The 19,767-nt window shown below is 43.8% G+C and overlaps 1 protein-coding gene across 1 annotated transcript; it reads left to right on the top strand.

The window, feature by feature from the left end:
• The first annotated feature begins 7,321 nt into the window (after positions 1-7,321).
• LOC106602932 (vascular endothelial growth factor C) lies at positions 7,322-19,716 on the top strand. Its single transcript, XM_014195953.3, has 7 exons — positions 7,322-7,885; positions 10,827-11,040; positions 12,497-12,687; positions 12,884-13,014; positions 13,826-13,929; positions 14,143-14,479; positions 15,288-19,716. The coding sequence occupies exons 1-7, from the start codon at positions 7,790-7,792 to the stop codon at positions 15,400-15,402; spliced, it is 1,188 nt and encodes a 395-aa protein (XP_014051428.1). The 5' UTR covers positions 7,322-7,789; the 3' UTR covers positions 15,403-19,716.
• Positions 19,717-19,767: the final 51 nt, after the last annotated feature.

Here is a 19,767-nt window from a genome sequence, read left to right as displayed (position 1 = left end):
ACACAATACCCCATAATGACAAAGGGAAAAAAGGTTTTTATATTTTTTGCAACATGTATATAAAAAAAATGAAATACCATACTCACATAAGTATTAAGACCCTTTGCTATGAGACTCAAAATTGAGCTCAGGTGAATACTTTTTTCATTGATCATCCTTGATGTGTCTACAACCTGATTGAAGTCCACCTGTGGTAAATTCAATTGATTGGACATGATTTGGAAAAGCACACACCTGTCTATATCAAGGTCCCACAGTTGACAGCGTATGTCAAAGTGAAAATCAAGCCACGAGGTCGAAGGAATTGTCCATAGAGCTCCGAGACAGGATTCCATTGAGGCACAGATCTGGGGAAGGGTATCAAAAAATGTCTGCAGAATTTAAGGTCCCTAAGAACACAGTGGCCTCCATCATTCTTAAATGGAAAAGTTTGGAATCACCAAGACTCTTCCCAGAGCTGGCCGCCCGGCCAAACTGACAAAATCGGGGGAGAAAGGCTTTGGTCAGGGAGGTGACCAAGAACACGATGCTCACTCTGACAGAGCCTCTCTGGAGAGATGGGAGAACCTTCCAGAAGGACAACCATCTCTGCAGCACTCCACCAATCAGGCATTTATGGTAGAGTGGCCAGACGGCAGCCACTCCTCATTAAAAGGCACATGACAGCCCGCTTGGAGTTTTCCAAAAGGCACCTAAAGGACTCAGACCATGAGAAACAAGATTCTCTGGTCTGATGAAACCAAGATTGAACTCAAAAGTCTGAATGCCAAGCGTCACATCTAGAGGAAACCTGGCACCATCCCTACGGTGAAGCATGGTGGTGGCAGCATCATGCTGTGGGGATGTTTTTCAGCGACAAGGACTGGGAGACTAGTCAGGATTGAGGGAAAGATGAACGGAGCAAAGTACAGAGATCCTTGATGCAAACCAGCTCCAGAGTGCTCAGGACCTCAGACTGGGGGCAAAGGTTCACCTTCCAACAGGACCACGACCCTAAGCACACAGCCAAGATTTTTTATTTGAAATAAATTTGCAAATTTGCAAATTAAAATGCAAATCAATTTATAACATTTCTGACATGCGTTTTTCTGGATATTTTTGTTGTTATTCTGTCTCTCACTGTTCAAATAAACCTACCATTAAAATTATAGACTGATCCTTTCTTTGTCAGTGGGCAAACGTACAAAATCAGCAGGGGATCTAATACCTTTTTCCCCCACTGTAAGTGGCCTAGCCCAAACCATGAAAAACAGCCCCAGACCATTATTCCTCCAAACTTTACAGTTGGTACTATGCATTCGGGCAGGTAGCGCAATAAGAAGAAGAACGTTGCCAGCCAGTATGGCAATCGAACATTTAGAATGAACGAATGTCCATAGATACAGCACAAAAAGACTTAACGACTTGGTCTGGCAACTGAACCGATAGAATGAATGACCAGCCGGCTTGGGTAGCAACCCTAGATTTGTGTCAGGGCTATATCTCGTGGAAGTATGAAATGGTATGAATAAATTAATCAAAACACGTTTCAATAATTTCAATCATTATTTGAAAATGTTGGTAACCCCTTGTATAAAATTGATAATTCCCTCAGAGCCGGTGTTTGGAGTGTTTGTCGGCCCTCGACTTCGTGCCAATATATCCTACAAACACCGGCTCCTCGGGCATTATCACTTAAATACACTGCTCAAAAAATAAAGGGAACACTAAAATGACACATCCCAGACGAATAACACATTCATCTGAATGAATGAAATAATCTTATTAAATACTTTTTTCTTTACATAGTTGAATGTGCTGACTACAAAATCACACAAAAATAATCAATGGAAATCCAATTTATCAACCCATGGAGGTCTGGACTTGGAGTCACACTCAAAATTAAAGTGGAAAACCACACTACAGGCTGATCCAACTTTGATGTAATGTCCTTAAAACAAGTCAAAATGAGGCTCAGTAGTGTGTGTGGCCTCCACGTGCCTGTATGACCTCCCTACAACACCTGGGCATGCTCCTGATGAGGTGGCGGATGGTCTCCTGAGGGATCTCCTCCCAGACCTGGACTAAAGCATCCGCCAACTCCTGGACAGTCTGTGGCGTTGGCGTTGGATGGATGGAGCGAGACATGATGTCCCAGATGTGCTCAATTGGATTCAGGTCTGGGGAACGGGCGGGCCAGTCCATAGCATCAATGCCTTCCTCTTGCAGGAACTGCTGACACACTCCAGCCACATGAGGTCTAGCATTGTCTTGCATTAGGAGGAACCCAGGGCCAACCGCACCAGCATATGGTCTCACAAGGGGTCTGAGGATCTCATCTCGGTACCTAATGGCAGTCAGGCTACCTTTGGCGAGCACATGGAGGGCTATGCGGCCCCCCAAAGAAATGCCACCCCACACCATGACTGACCCACCGCCAAACCGGTCATGCTGGAGGATGTTGCAGGCAGCAGAACGTTCTCCACGGCGTCTCCAGACTCTGTCACGTCTGTCACATGTGCTCAGTGTGAACCTGCTTTCATCTGTGAAGAGCACAGGGCGCCAGTGGCGAATTTGCCAATCTTGGTGTTCTCTGGCAAATGCCAAACGTCCTGCACGGTGTTGGGCTGTAAGCACAACCCCCACCTGTGGACGTCGGGCCCTCATACCACCTTCATGGAGTCTGTTTCTGACCATTTGAGCAGACACATGCACATGTGTGGCCTGCTGGAGGTCATTTTGCAGGGCTCTGGCAGTGCTTCTTCTGCTCCTCCTTGCACAAAGGCGGAGGTAGCGGTCCTGCTGCTGGGTTGTTGCCCTCCTACGGCCTCCTCCACGTCTCCTGATGTTCTGGCCTGTCTCCTGGTAGCGCCTCCATGCTCTGGACACTACGCTGACAGACACAGAAAACCTTCTTGCCACAGCTCGCATTGATGTGCCATCCTGGATGAGCTGCACTACCTGAGCCACTTGTGTGGGTTGTAGACTCCGTCTCATGCTACCACTAGAGTGAAAGCACCGCCAGCATTCAAAAGTGACCAAAACATCAGCCAGGAAGCATAGGAACTGAGAAGTGGTCTGTGGTCACCACCTGCAGAACCACTCCTTTATTGGGGGTGTCTTGCTAATTGCCTATAATTTCCACCTGTTGTCTATTCCATTTGCACAACAGCATGTGAAATGTATTGTCAATCAGTGTTGCTTCCTAAGTGGACAGTTTGATTTCACAGAAGTGTGATTGACTTGGAGTTACATTGTATTGTTTAAGTGTTCCCTTTATTTTTTTGAGCAGTGTATATACTGAGTGTACAAAACTTTAAAGACACCTGCTCTTTCCAGGTGACCAGGGGAATCCAGGTGAATCCAGGTGAAAGTTATGATCCCTTATTAAATACACTTGTTAAATCCACTTTAAATCAGTGTAGATTAAGATTTTTATGAGACATGGATTGTGTATGTGTTCCATTCAGAGAGTGAATGGGCAAGACGATAGCTTTAAGTGCCTTGAACAGGGTATGGTAGTAGGTGCCAGGTGCACCGGTTTGTGTCAAGAACTGCAACACTGCTGGGTTTTTCATGCTCAACAGTTTCCTGTGCGTCTCAAGAATACTCCACCACCCAAAGGACATCCAACCAACTTGACACAACTGTGGGAAACATTGGGGTGTTATGCTATGAATTTCATTGACTCCACATATCCAGTCATGGTAAAGGGTATATTTTCCCATGCATATAACTTGTCTTGAGGAAGTCGAGTGTGTATACACATACCCAAAATGTGCATATTAGCTTTTATTTTTACTATCAGGAAGTGCTGAATTTTGCCCAAATTTCTTGAAAACAAAGAGTCCAGACATTGCAAAAACGGTCAAGTTACTTCTGCTGTGAAACTATTTTGCAATTCTGGAAGATGACACCCTCCCTTCATAACCACAAAAACTAACCATGAAAATAAGAATTCAGAAGAGGGGTTGGATATAAAAAGGGTAAGGCTGAGTGATGACAATCCACAGATTAATAACTGTAATTTATGCTGATCTTTCATGGACAGTTGCCCTACTTATCTCATTAACCTGTATGTGACTGTTTGTGACACTAGGGGGTACCATTGCACACAATTTATTAACAGAGTTCTAAGAAACTAGCCACTCAGCTACATCTCAGATTGTTCCTCACCAACATCCTCTCACTGTGTGGCCACATCACGTACTTTCTATAGCCCATTCTATTACGTCATTATGAGCCAGACAGCTTGGCAGAGCACTTGGAGTATGGCTCACTGAGAGTAACTTCAGACTAACCCGAGACCAACTTTTCCTTCTAATAAAACCCCTCAGAGATACAATAGGTATGAAAACGATGTCCACTGTCAGATAACAAAGAATTCTCCCTACTGTGCTCAGAGCAAAGGACATTGCTGTATTAACCTTTCGAGCCCTTTCCCAAACTTTCATGAAAGCTTGGCATTTTACGAGATGTCTGAGGGCTATATTTGTCTTCCGACAAAATGTTTGAGAGGCCTTCTATATTTAAAGGAATTACAAAACAAAGCCAAATAAAGGCTTTGCTTTCAGAGTTGCCATCTGAAAAGTTCTGAAACCTCCATCTCTAATGGGTACATACAGTAACATAGATCTGTCTTGGTTCTATGATAATGGTGTTTGGGTTCATGTTTTCCTGTGAAACCATTGAGGGCCCCAGGCCATGGCCCACAGTGCATGTGGGAGAAAGACAACATTCCATCGTGTTTCCTGCCATTAATCCAGAGCAGGTTCCTGGGAACCTTCCTGTCACTCACATTGCAGAGATTTACTGGGTCTGAGGCTAGATCTGAAAAGCTCCCACCTTGTTCTCGTGTCTCACCTGCAGCCTTTGTCTGTAACGTTACACACTGGGATGACACTCAATTATCTTTGTCTTCTTCTATTTGGCATTTTAAAACTCATTTTCCGCCATCTGTTGCCCATCAACCCTTTGTTGTGATTAGATCACATCTGCTAAGAGAATCTACAGAGATCTATTGCATCTAACAGCGTGTCGTTTATAAATCATGTACACCAAAATGGATACGTGCACATTTAACATGCCAATCCAACCCCAAAACGCAGCGTAGATTTTATTAGCTACTTTACGGTTATTGTCAACCAATCCAGCCATATTGTAATCCCCTTTCCTTCACAACTTAGTCTTTGCCTCATTGTAGAGTTCACGTTTGTGAGTTGCGTTAGGTACGAGCTCCAACATGTCCCCAATAGTAAGGGATCTACCGCACACAGATATCTCAGATATGCACTGGCAAGACCTGCTACTGTGCACTACAAAAGCCTTGATCGCCTCCAGCACTAAAGGCACTAGCAAGATTTGTACTCATATCATTTGACATTTAAAAAGGGTATGTGGAGAGAAGAGAGTTGTGGCTGAGAGAGGAGCTGTTCATCACTACTGTGTCATGCAGAATATTGTCTTGTCTACAAACTGGAGCAATCTTTGGTAGTCCCAATGAAGAGCTGTTGAGCTTACAGCATACGATGGCCAGCTGCTGGCTTTCACACTGCAACACCACTCGTCTTCCATCTACTTTGTCTGTTACTCCAACTTAGAGACCATTCATATACAGAACACTTGTGCTCCGGATATACAGTATGTTATGTGAGTGTGTCTCAGTTTGAAAACAACCAGCTGCTGCCCCCCCCCCCCCCCCCCCCCCCCAAAAAAAACTACAGTATGTCTCTATCATCCAAGAGAAAACAATGGGGGAAACAGAGCAGTTGTTGGGAGGAAATGAGTGTTTTGGCTGTGGGAGAATTGAATTAGCCAGATATTGTCGATGGGGAGATGTTCATTAGGAGCAGGGTAAACATGGCCCTACTTGAGAGGATTGAGCCCATTACGTGTAATGACTGTGGCTGGCCAGAGCCGAGCCATACTCGCTGCCTGGCTGGCTGTCCCCACGCCAGCAGCATGATGACGACAGATGTATAGCAGTTGTACACTAGGTGGACTCAAACAACCGCACTCAACAAGTAAGATGTGAGTGCTTTGCAGATATTGATTAAAGGCCATTGCATCAATACACTCTTCGGAAATACACTCTTCTAGAACCTAAAAGGGTTCTTTGGCTGTCCCCATAGGAGAACCCTTTGAAGAACCCTTATTGGTTCCAGGTAGAACCCTTTCCACAGAGGGTTCTACATGGAACCCAAAAGGGTTCTACCTGGAACAAAAAAGGATTCTCCTGTCGGGACAGCCGAAATACCCTTTTGGAACACTTTTGGAACCTTTTTTCTAAGACTGTACCAAGGAATCAGGGAAGTCAACTTCTTAGCAGAGCCAAATTCAATGACTCAAAATGTGTAAATCATTTCATACAGCATAGTAACTCATAAACAGCCCTATCTGTACAACTAAAATAATAACAAATGTTCATTTAGCAGATGCTTTTATCCAAAGCAATTTACAATAAATGCATGTGTACATTTTTACATATGGGTGGTCCCAGGAATCAAACCCACTACCCCGGCTTTACAAGAGCTATTCTCTACCAACTTACCTACAAATGACCACAACTCCTTCTGCTGCTCAATCATCCATGAAAATAAACATTGTTGTACAGTTGGACTGACGATTCACTCACTAGATCACCATGCCAGCATTGACACCCATGCCAGGGATTTACAAAGACAGGCATGACATATCTAAAGTTTACTGTAGACTGTTAGCGATGGGGAGGTCGAGGAGGACAGTAGACAATCATACAGCACATAGCCGTAGGGAGATCATGCAGTTTAGTAGGTTCTGTTTTGATAGCATTGAATCATAGAATGAGAGCTTCTGCTTCTCCCGTCTGTACAGAACAGTACAGTAGACCACCCTGAAAAGCAGGAGGCCAGGTGCTATGGTGATAAGAGATGAGGCCAAGTCAGATACGAACACCTTTCTGGAGAAGCACATTGCCTCAGCACGTTATAGGGAAATATACAGAGCGAGCATTTGAAAATAAGAGATTATACTGTGGAGATGGAAAATATAGCACCTTAAAAAGTGTGCTCACCAAGCTCAGAGACAACAGTACTCACTGGTACACAGGCGCGCACACACACACACACACACACACACACACACACACACACACACACACACACACACACACACACACACACACACACACACACACACACACACACACACACACACACACACACACACACACACACACACACACACACACACACACCCTAACTCCCAGTCTGGAGAGGCGGTGGCAGCTCCTCCCAAAACAGAGAGAGAGAGAGAGAGAGAGAGAGAGAGAGAGAGAGAAAGGAGGGCACTCTGCCGAGGGAGCCTGCCTGCTGTCACATGTGTCTGCTCTCACTTCCTCTGTACTCGGGCTTCACAGGAGACAGACACAACCCTACACTCTCTCACCCCATCTGGACCTGCAGGACCCCTATGGAATCTGGCCTCACAATCTCTACACCTCTTTTCTGATTATGATCATCTACAAGGATCTGATTCCAAATACAAAGCCTTCAGAGGGAAACTCAAGGGAGTAGCGATGGAAATACTTGGAATGAAACAATGAAAGTTGTCTCACATGCTGTATGAAGTGAAAGAAAATACTTCCTGGAGGAAAATGCTGTGTTTGAAAGGCACTCTACGGGGCTCATCTTATCTCAAGGTCAGTTCCTGGCTAAGGAACGAGGAGATCCTTGTGCTCTGTGGGATAAGAGTTCAACTGTGGGGCATTAGCTGATCCTTCATCATCTCCCCCTCGTCCTCCTCCTGCTCCCCCTTTCATCATCGACACACTATGTGGATATTATCTTTAGTCATTTGGATTCTCAATGTCACCAATCTCACTCATGGATATGACTATGATGAGTACCCAGGTGAGGAGGACACAACGGTGAGTAACTAACTAACAACACGCTGCTGCTTTTGGATGATGTGTCGTATTGTTCGGCACAGATAAGAATTGACCAGATGATGCTTTTTCGGACGAAACCATTATGCTCCGAACTCTGATTTCAGTACCGAAATAAATAGGCATGTGAAGGTAATAGACTACTGTTATTGACTAAATCAGTTTGTTGACTAAATGAGGTGTCTCAATAGTTCAACAACAACAAAAAGAGACAGGCGGTTTCCTTGTTACTCGTCAGTGCTTTCACTACAGCGGGTGTGTCTTTATTTGGCAATAAAACATCCTCCTCTGCTTGTGGCTACATTGTGCATCATTAAAGGTGAATGACTTAGTCATGTTGTGCCTGTCTACTTCCACTATTGAGGCGGGTAGTAGGCCATACCTTCAGACAGACGTCTGCCTTTGAAAAGGTTGAATGGAGAGAGGGACTGTCAATTTGAACAATAGGAGACGAGTGAGGTTGAATAGCAAAAGTGACTATGGATGGTTACAATTGAGTTGGCTACGTTGTTTAAATTGTGAGGTAAACTGACAATGGGTTGCGTGTGATGAGAAACACTCACCCTGAGCACTATGAGCGATCGTGTGGGAGGTATACACCGTTTATCTATTGGTCAGCCATGACCTCATGTTGCCAAGGGGATGACCTCATGTTGTGTGATCTGAGCAGGAGCTTACTGTCAGCCACAAGGGGTGACATTTGCAAGTCCAGTGGAACCGAAATCTCACAAGTGGCTTACATAAAAGTCCACATTCAAAATGTGTATACTAAACAACATTAGAAGCAGCTACAGTGCCTTCAGAAAGTATTCATGCCCCTTGACTTATTGCATATTTTGTTGTGTTACAGCCTGAATTCAAAAAGTATTAAATATATATTTTTTCTCACCCATCTACACACAGTACCCCATAATGACTAAGTGAAAACATGTTTTTAGAATTTTTTGCAAATGTATTGAAAATGAAATACAGAATTATCTAATTTACATAAGCATTCACACCCCTGAGTCAATACTTTGTAGAAAGCACATTTGACAGCATTTACAGAGCTTTAAGAGCTTTCACACCTGGATTGTGCATTTGCCCTTTATTCTTTGCCCATTATTGTTTAAAAAAAATCTTCAAGCTCTGTCAAATTGGTTGTTCATCATTGCTGGACAACCATTTTCAGGTCTTGCCATAGATTTTCAAGTAGATTTAAGTCAAAACTGTAACTCGGCCAACATTCACTGACTTCTTGGTAAGCAACTCCAAAGTAGATGTGGCCTTGTGTTCTAGGTTATTGTCCTACTGAAAGGTGAATTCATCTCCCTGTGTCTGGTGGAAAGCAGACTAAACCAGGTTTCCTCTAGGATTTTGCCTGTGCTTAGCTCCATTCCATTAAGTCCTTAATGATTACAAGCATACCCATAACATGATGCAGCCACCACTATGCTTGAAAATGGAGAGCGGTACTCAGTAATGTGTTGTATTGAATTTGCCCCAAACATAACACTTTGTATTCAGGACAAAAAAGTTAATTGCTTTGCAACATTATTTGCATCATTACTTTAATGCCTTGTTGCAAACAGGATGCATGTTTTTTGAATATTTTTATTCTGTACAGGCTTCCTTCTTTTCACTTTTCACTAGGTTAGTATTGATGAGTAACTACAATGTTGTTGATTCATCCTCAATTTTTTCCTATCACTGCCATTCAACCCTGTAACTGTTTTAAAGTCACCATTGGTCTCATGGTGAAATCTCTGAGCAGTTTTCTTCCTCTCCGGAAACTGAGTTAGGAAGGACGCCTCTATCTTTGTAGTGACTGGGCGTATTGATACATTATCCAAAGTGTAATTAGTAACTTCACCATGCTCAAAGGCATTTTCAATGTCTGCTTTTTATTTTTACCCATCTACCAATAGTTGCCCTTCTTTGCAAGGCACTGGAAAACCTCCCTGGTCTTTGTGGTTAAATCTGTGCTTGAAATTCACTGCTTGACTGAGGGACAGATAATTGTATGTGAGGTAGTCATTCAAAAATCATGTTGAACACTGTTATTGCACACAGAGACCGTGCAACTTATTATGTGACTTGTTAAGCACATTTTTACTCCTGGACTTATTTAGGCTTGCCATAACAAAAGGATTGAATACTTATTGACTCAAGACATTTCAGCATTTTATTTTGTTTTATTTCACTTGTAAAAAAAAAAATTAAAAAAATACTTTATTCCACTTTGACGTTATGGGGTATTGTGTGAAGGCCAGTGACAATTCAGGCTGTAACAACAACAACATGTGGGAAAAAGACATGGGGTGTGAATACTTTCTGAAGGACCTTTAAAGTATATTTTAATATGTCTGATAGTGAACTCAAGGCTTTCATCTGAACATGGAGACCTTTGATTGTAACAGACATAATAACCTTGTTCCTTATCTCTAGGAAAGAACTTGGCTGATCTCAATGGAAAAAATATGATCTTGCATTGCTTTGTTTTCCCTGGGCTCAGACAGACACAGTGCTCCATACCCGGCTCAGTTTCCATTGCATCCCTGACAGAAGTGACAGTCTAGCATTACCAACCTGGGAAAAAAATAACAGCATTTGTTTCCATAAGAGATAATGACAAGGTAGCACCCAGACTGCTTGGTGGGTGTTGATCTCTGAGGCAGACAGTGATAATGTTGCAGTGATGCCCTTAGGGTTCTTACTGTAGTAGTGACAGACTACAACTTAGTTACAGACAGTTCTGACTTATCAAATGGTCTTTATTACAAACATGTTTTTTTTTTCTATATGTTGAGATACCCATCTGTGTCATTTGATATATTATTTTCTACATAATATATTGCAGTGGATGATCAACATAAACTGAATTTTGGTAGATCAAAGTAACACATTTTAAGTTCTCATTGTTCATATTTCCGTTCCTCATCAGGCCCCACTGGTTGGCGAAGGCCTTAGTGGTTTGGACACAGTGTCCAATGTGGACGAGCTGGTGGAGCTGCTGTACCCAGAGTATAGTCTCGTGCAGCACTGCCTACGTAGGAAAGCCCTGCACACCTCCCCTCCTCTCCATGCTGAAGACGATATCTGGGCCTGGGGCAAGCCCAGGGAGCTGGCACTGGTCAAGTCTGACAGCACCATTGAAGGTAAGGCTCTTCAGTTGAATGGCCCTAATAACAGCAAACACCCATTGAGAGAGAATGTTGTCTTCCTATCTCACAAGGGGGAACTGTTAGCGTGATAGTCCATTTCTCTTCCCCCTCAAACCCACAGATGGGAGCAGTACAGCTGTGTGTCGTTGTTAAAAGGAGAGAGAAAAGCCTGTGCTTATTTTCCTAACAGTTAAAGAGGCCCCTCACTCTTCCCTCCCCACTCATCAGAGACTGTGTGTTCTCTCTCTGTGCTCTAGTTTAAACTAGCTGTCTGCTTCCTGATCACAGGAGCTCATCACAGAAGATATAGGCCCTACTGGAGAGCTGATAAAGGCTAAGGGGACCCTCATAACCTAAAGGACAATGATAGGAGGTGGCCTGGCCTCAGTTCACCCATTTACACAACAGACCTCCAGATGCTACTGAGAGAAAGTTGTAAAAAGGGCACATTACAAAACTGTTGATCTTGCTCCATTGCCTTTCATTGACCAACCCCAACCTCTATGAAATGATGCCAGAAACAATTCAAAGAAAGGACGTCAGATCCACAGACTAAAGTCAAGCAAACAGTCAGATCCAGTGACTAAAGGTCTTATGAAGGAAACAGTCACGCTGGAGAATCGACCAGTGCCAGAAAGTAGGACATCAGATTGAATTAGAAGACATTAAACAATGATACTTTACAAGAGACATCCCAAGATGAAAGAGCTGGCACAGTAACACAGCAAACACAGTCAAAGCCACCTATTGTGTCCTTCCATCAGACAACATAACAGACGTGTATTGGACAGACGCCAAGTTGTCTAAAAAGTTAATATCATTAGGGGTTAGCTTTTCTCCTTCCCCGCTCTTTGAGTATTTGCAGTCTGTTGTCCTTATACTCTGTCACCGAGACAAATTGCACATTATTATGGTGATCATCCGACAACAGAAATTGCACTAAAAAGGAAATGATTTGTTGAATTCAACCTTTTAAAAATGGACATTAATCTTATATTTCCTACTCAATGTGGCTTAGTGGGTGGCAGTGTGGTTCTGTGGTTAAGTTATTGGGATGGGCTTTCAAAAAGGAAATTGCCTATTACAAATCAAATTGTAGGTGGGGACGCTGTCAATGATGTTGCAACCAATTAGCGCAGCAATATAGCCTAATAATGCAGCTACATTATTACCTGGGTGGCTTAAGATGGCCAATAACAGAATGTTCCTGACGATTCTATTCCACATTAGTCAGGATATTCTCTAGAACTTGGCGGTCCTGTGTGGCTCAGTCGGTAGAGCACGGTGCTTGCAACACCATGGGTTCGTTTCCCGCTGGGACCACCCATACGTAAAACGTATGCACGCTTAACTGTAAGTCGCTTTGGATAAAAGCGTCTGCTAAATGGCATATTGTATTATATTATCCCTGATAACCTGTCTCTGTCAATGTCACTCCACTCATCCCCAGTCATTCTGGAGGAGATCCAGCGTACCATGTGTACTCCTCGGGAGGTATGTCTGGAGGTGTCTAAGGAGTACCCGGAGAGCACCAGTCACTTCTACGTGCCTCGCTGTGTGTCTGTGCACCGCTGTGGGGGCTGCTGTCCCCAGGAGGGTCTGTACTGCACCAACACCAGCCACATCTACATCAACAAGACGGTGAGCAGCGGAGGACAAACTAGATATCATTTGACATTTTAAAATGACGCTACTGTACAGGGTAACACTTTACATCAAGTCGCTCTTATACCCGCGTTGTACCAATGTCACAACTTTAGTAAGAGCATTGTATTCAATAGACGCCGAATCCGAATGTTAGTCATTGACACCGTGTTGTTTCCCCCTGTGGCCTCAGCTGGTGGAGTTGTCTCACCGTGACCGCTCTATGGTGATGGTGGCGTTCGTCAACCACACGTCCTGTGAGTGTCTGTCCAAGAGGCCCCTGCACTCCGTCATCAGGAGGGCCGCTGCAGCTCACCTCACCGTGTGAGTGAGTAGTGAGGACTAGTCAACTTTAAGACGTAACCTCTGCCGATCAAGACACAACGTGTACACACACACCCACATGTCACTATTATTAAAGGCCCAGTGCAGTCAAAACACTTGGGTTTTTCCTGTGTTTTATATAGACGGGTTGGCTGACGTCACAAAAATGATGCGTGCGCATTGATGGGGCCGGAAACCGCGCCAACAACTGTAACCACTCCCAGAAAGTTATTTTTGTTTATTTTTTTTACAATTTTAATTGAAAACAATCATAGTAAGGTACTTAATTGTTACCCAGAAATGATTTGATATTGAGATAAAAATGACTGCATTGGACCTTTAAGGAATACAGTATTTGGTTCATGTTAAACAATATCGTCCAATTTTAATGCAATGTAATAATATAACTGACTGACAAAGCCAAGGATACTAAACCATTCCATCTAATCCTATTTTATGTGGACCAGCATCTGACGATGCAAGTGAATGAGCTAGACCATCAGCTATTCCGTCACAAGTGCTTTGCGTGTGCATTTGCTTTTGAACTGAGGCCATGGAGAAGAGGCCATGTTTCCCCCTGCTCTCTCCTCGTCTTTCTGTGTCCAGCCTAACTGCTCCAGACGGCTGTGTGTAGGCTGTCTGCCAGACCAAGGCCAGCAGGGAGGAGGGCCAGGGGATTCAGTTCCCTCTCACAGACCGCCCATGGTGTCCAGCCCATTCACAGGAATGCTTTGTGAGAGTAGCGGTCCCCCTAAGCCAAGACCTCTGATCTGATACTGACTGGCCTGTGTGTCCCTCCTTCCCTCTCCAGGTGTTCCCCGCCAGATGTTCCCTGCAGTACAGGACTGGTCTGGGACCCCACCAGCTGCCTGTGTGTTCCCATGGACACAAGCTCCTTCTCAGAGAGAGAGCTAGGTAAGTTAAACTAGCCCGTACCCATACAACCCCAGTACAGTCGTTTCCGTTTGCCAACACCGAGAGATACTGTAGCTCATAGGTCAGAGAGTTGGTCAATTCGAATGATTTAATGCCTCACCGCATTGAAGTGAAATGTACTAAACCACATGTCTGTCTAGAGGTCAAGAAGTGACACTAACTAGCATCTCTCCTCTCCACCATCTGTTGCAGAGCCCCTGGAGTCAGCCTTGCTGGAGCTGTGTGGCCCCAACAAAGTCGTGGATGAGGACAGCTGTGAGTGTGTGTGTCAGAACGGTCTGACGGAGGCCAGCTGTGGGCCAGGCTGGCGTCTAGACCAAGAGTCCTGTGAGTGTCTCTGTGAGGACCAGCCCGGCCCATGGACCTGCCCACCCAACCAACGCTGGGACCCAGATCTGTGTGGCTGTGTGTGCCGGGCAGAGTGCCCCCGTAGTCAGCCTCTCAACCCAGAGACGTGCCTGTGCCAGTGCAGGGAGAGTCCTCACACCTGCCTGCTGCAGGGCAAGAGGTTCAACGCACACAACTGCAGGTAAAAAAAAAACATTTCACTCTAAACACAGATAGTACAACAGAAGAGGGTGAAAGTTCAAACACTTCACATTTCATTAGGCCGAATGACACGGGTGGACATCCCCTTTGCCATTTCTAGAAAACTATGAAGTACTATTCCCAGAACTATGATGCGGTCAAAGTAATAATACACATATGACCTAAGTGTGACAACTTGGGAACACATAGTATAAAGCTTTAACTGCTAAAACTACAGGTTATTTTAATTTGGCAAGAGCAACACACAACCTGTTCCACTTAAAGAGACAGAGAGGAACTAAGTAGACGAAACTCAAACGTAAGGTGAAGTCTGAATCCAGAGACTGTATCGGTATCATCAGCAATGTGTATTTCAAGTGGAATCTGTTCAAACGTAATGATGGTTATACAAATATTATTTCATACTTCCGGATAATGACAAGACATTAATGTGAAGAACTACTCGAGCTTGAGAATTCATATCCTGTTTACGTCCCTTTACAATGAATCTGGATAAGCGAGGCAAGGCACCTGCCACATTTCTTTGGAATGGAGAAACCAGATTTACCAGAAAGCACAGAATTCCCCTCTCTTGCAAGAGATAAAACATTATTATTTTTAATGTTCTATCCAAACAGAGGAAAGAGTTAGAGCATGTTTTATCAATGAGACAATGGGGATTGGTCCGAGATCACACACACAAATAACTTACACACGCAGGGTCATGCAAGTGGGTCACAGTTGAGTTGAAGCTACAGTACATTGCGTAAAACCAACTGTTCTGTCGGTTTCTCTTCCCCTCCACCAAGCTGTTACCGGCTGCCCTGCAGAAAGCCACACAAGAACTGTCCAACTGGCTTCTACTACAGCCACTACGTCTGCCAGTGCATACCCAACCACATGAGGTCAGAGGAGTGGAACTGACAAAGCTGGTGTCACTAGCACTGGTGCCAAACTGCAATGTACTGTAACTGTATGGTGAAATAGAGCAGAAATGAAGGCTGACCTGTCCACAACCATTGTCCACATGGGCCGGAATAGAGAGGAACGTGTGGCAGAGAGGAGACTGACCAAATGGTATTCTATACTCAACAATAATATAAACACAACATGTAAACTGTTGGTCCCATGTTTCATGAGCTGAAATAAAGGATCCCAGAAATTTGACATTTGCACAAAAAGCTTATTTTTCTCCCCCCCCCCAAAAAAAACACATTTGTTTACATCCCTCTTAGTGAGCATTTCTCCTTTGCCAGGATAATCCACCCACCTGACAGGTGTCGCATATCAAGAAGCAGATTAAACAGCATGATCATTACACAGGTGCACCTTGTGCTGGGGACAATAAAAGGCCACTCTACAATGTGCCGTTTTGCCACACAACACAGCGCCACAGATGTCTCAAGTTTTTAAGGAGTGTGCAATTGGCATGCTGACTGCAGGAATGTCCACCAGAGTTGTTGCCAGATAATTTAATGTTAATTTCTCTACCATAAGCCATCTCCAACGTCGTTTTAGAGAATTTTGCAGTACGTCCAACCGGCTTTACAACCGCGTGTAACCATGCAAGCCCAGGACATCCACATCCGGCTTCTTCACCTGCAGGATTGTCTGAGACCAACCACTTGGACAGCTGATGACACTCAGGATTATTTCTGTCTTTAATAAAGCACTTTTGTGGGGGAAAACTCATTCTGATTGGCTGGGCATGGCTCCCAAGTGGGTGGGCCTATAACCACCCAGGCCCACCCATGGCTGCGCCCCTGCCCAGTCATGTGAAATCCATAGATTAGGACCTAATGAATTTATTTCAATTGACTCATTCCTTATATGAACGGTAACTCAGTAAAATCATTGAAATTGTTGCATGTTGCTTTAATATTTTTGTTCAGTATACTCTGTGAGGCGGAGCCATTTAACTGATTCAGCTGTAAGGAGTCATTTAACTCAGGGGTTCCCAAATCTTTTCACTCAGGGCCCCCCTAATACAAATATGTTAGCTGACATGCCACCGCCCCCCCCCCCCCCCCCTCTGCCGACCACCCCACAGTTTGGGAACCACTGATTTAACTAATTCAGCTATGAGGAGTCATTTCACTAATTCAGCACATGAGAATGTACTGAAATGGTCCCAAAAGAGTAAGCAACTTGTAACAGATGACTTGTGTTTTTATGTCACTAAAATAACATGTAATGAATGAACCCAATCCTTTGTAACAATCAGTGTGTTATAAATTATATCGTTTTGATCTGTGAAAAGTGACAAAGCAACTCGCTGTAACTTTTGTATTAATACCAACAATAGGTGTGTTTGCAATGTACAGCAAGTATGTAGGCTATATGTATCTCGAAACCATTTCACATTCCCTCTACAACACAAGTAGAAGCTGGAACATGGAGGCTAGACTGTGGGAATAAATTCTCCTGATAGGCCATGATCAAAAGGCTCTCCATCTTCAGGCCAGGGAACATAAAATGGAGCACAGTCCCCATTCCATAATTATCTAAATTATGTAGTTGTCTACATACTGCAGTTCATGGTCTTAATCATGGACATCGTTGACATTGCCTCAGACACAGTGGCTTGCGAAAGTATTCACCCACCTTGGCATCTTTCCTATTTTGTTGCCTTACAACCTGGAATTAAAATATATTTTTTGGGGGGTTTGTATCATCTGATTTATACAACATGCCTACCACTTTGAAGATGCAAAATAATTTTTATTGTGAAACAAACAAGAAATAAGACCAAAAAAAATTAAACTTGAGCGTGCTTAACTATTCACTGCCCAATTACAGCTGCAAGTCTCTTAGGGTTTGTCTCTATAAGCTTGGCACATCTAGCCACTGGGATTTTTGCCCATTCTTCAAGGCAAAACTGCTCCAGCTCCTTCAAGTTGGATGGGTTCCGCTGGTGTACAGCTATCTTTAAGTCATCAGACAGATTCTCAATTGGAATGAGGTCTGGGCTTTGACTAGGCCCTTCCAAGACATTTAAATGTTTTCCCTTAAATCACTCGAGTGTTGCTTTAGCAGTATGCTTAAGGCCATTGTCCTGCTGGAAGGTGAACCTCTGTCCCAGTCTCAAATCTCTTAAAGACTGAAACAGGTTTCCCTCAAGAATTTCCCTGTATTTAGCAGGATCCATCATTCCTTCAATTTTGATCAGTTTCCTAGTCCCTGTTGATGAAAAACATCCTCACAGCATAATGCTGCCACCACCATGCTTCACTGTGGGGATGGTGATCTCGGGGTGATGAGAGGTGTTGGGTTTGCACCAGACTTAGCGTTTTTCTTGATGGCCAAAAAGCTCAATTTTATTCCGATCTGACCAGAGTGCCTTCTTACATATGTTTGGGGAGTCTCCCACATGCCTTTTGGTGAAAACCAAACGTTTGCTTATTTTTTTCTTTAAGCAATGGCTTTTTTCTGGCCACTCTTCCATAAAGCACAGCTCGGTGGAGTGTATGGCTTAAAGTGGTCCTATGGACAGATACTCCAATCTCAGCTGTGGAGCTTTGCAGCTCCTTCAGGGTAATCTTTGGTCTCTTTGTTGCCTCTCTGATTAATGCCCTCCTTGCCTGGTCTGTGAGTTTTGGTGGGCGGCCCTCTCTTGGCAGGTTTGTTGTTGTGCCATATTCTTTCCATTTTTTAATAATTGATTTAACGGTGCTCCGTGGGATGTTCAAATTTTCGGATATTTTTTTATAACCCATCCCTGATCTGTACTTCTCCACAACTTTGTCCCTGACCTGTTTGGAGAGCTCATTGGTCTTCATGGTGCCGCTTGCTTGGTGGTGCCCCTTGCTTAGTGGTGTTGCAGACTCTGGGGCCTTTCAGAACAGGTGTATATATACTGAGATCATGTGACAGATCATGTGACACTTAAATAAAGTCCACCTGTGTGCAATCTAACTAATTATGTGACTTATGAAGATAATTGGTTGCACCAGATCTTATTTAGGGGCTTCATAGCAAAGGGGGTGAATACATATGCACGCAGCACAAGTTACTTTTTTCATTTCACTTCACCTACTACAAAACTACATTTAAATTACAGGTTGTAATGCAACAAAATATGAAAAATGCCAAAGGGGATGAATACTTTTGCAAGGCAGTGTACAGTATGTGCTGCATTTAAAATTAGTTAAAAAATGACATTTATATTTATTGTAAGTGACCCTGCATCTCTCTGAGATGACGAAGATGTAATACCCATGCATATACTGTATTGTACAAAATGTGTGACTTAACTTGTGTGACATACTGTAGTCAGTGGTGACTGTGAATGAAAAATGTGTGTCTACACTACATGGCCAAAAGTAAGTGGAACAATTAATTCCAAAATCATGGACATTAATATGGAGTTGGTCCCCCCTTTGGTGCTACAACAGCATGCACTCTTCTGGGAAGACTTCCCACTATATGTTGGAACATTGCTGCGGGGACTTGCTTACATTCAGCCACAAGAGCATTAGTGAGGTCGGGCACTGATGTTGGGCGATTAGGCCTGGCTCGCAGTCTGCGTTCCTATTCATCCCAAAGGTGTTTGATGGGGTTGAGGTCAGGGCTCTGTGCAGGCCAGTCAAGTTCTTCCACACAGATCTTGACAAACAATTTCTGTATGGATCTAGCTTTGTGCATGGCGGGCATCGTCATGCTGAAACAGGAAAGGGCCTTCACCAAACGGTTGCCACAAAGTTGTAAGAACAGAATCATCTAGAATGTCATTGAAAGCTGTAGTGTTAAGATTTCCCTTCACTGGAACTAAGGGTCCTAGCCTGAACTATGAAAAGCAGCCCCAGACCATTAGCACTTCACCCTTCAGCACTCGGTGTTCCCATTCTGTGAGCTTATGTGGCCTACCACTTCGCAGCTAAGCCACTGTTGCTGCTAAATGTTTCCACTTCACAATAACAACACCCACAGTTGACCGGGGAAGCTCTAGCAGGGCAGAAATGTGACAAACTGACTTGTTGGAAAGGTGGCATCCTATGACGGTGCCATGTCAAAAGACACTGAGCTCATCAGAACAAGCCATTCTACTGCCAATGTTTGTCTATGGAGATTGCATGGCTGTGTGCTCGATGTTATACACCTGTCAGCAATGGGTATGGCTGAAATAGCCAAATCCACTAATTTGAAGGGGTGTTCACATATTTTTGGCCACATAGTGTATGTATTTTTAATGTCTTATCATATTTGTATGGTATTTAAAATAAAACTTGATTGGCTTTGGTAATGTGTACAGTGTGTGTTTGATACGAGTGTGTTAAAAGGGGTATTCCC

This window comes from Salmo salar, chromosome 04, assembly GCF_965601325.2.
Source record: "Salmo salar chromosome 04, fSalSal1, whole genome shotgun sequence".
Classification (NCBI taxonomy): domain Eukaryota; kingdom Metazoa; phylum Chordata; class Actinopteri; order Salmoniformes; family Salmonidae; genus Salmo; species Salmo salar.
The sequence above is the reverse complement of the archived record's forward strand: the minus strand, read 5'-3'. Positions and strand labels throughout refer to the sequence as shown.

Excerpts from the sequence above, each read along its gene's own strand:
- LOC106602932 (XM_014195953.3), top strand. The coding sequence starts at position 7,790 with ATGTGGATATTATCTTTAGTCATTTGGATTCTCAATGTCACCAATCTC. Across the intron at positions 13,015-13,825 it reads GCTGCAGCTCACCTCACCGT|GTGTTCCCCGCCAGATGTTC; the intron begins GTGAGTGAGTAG and ends TTCCCTCTCCAG. Across the intron at positions 13,930-14,142 it reads CTTCTCAGAGAGAGAGCTAG|AGCCCCTGGAGTCAGCCTTG; the intron begins GTAAGTTAAACT and ends CATCTGTTGCAG.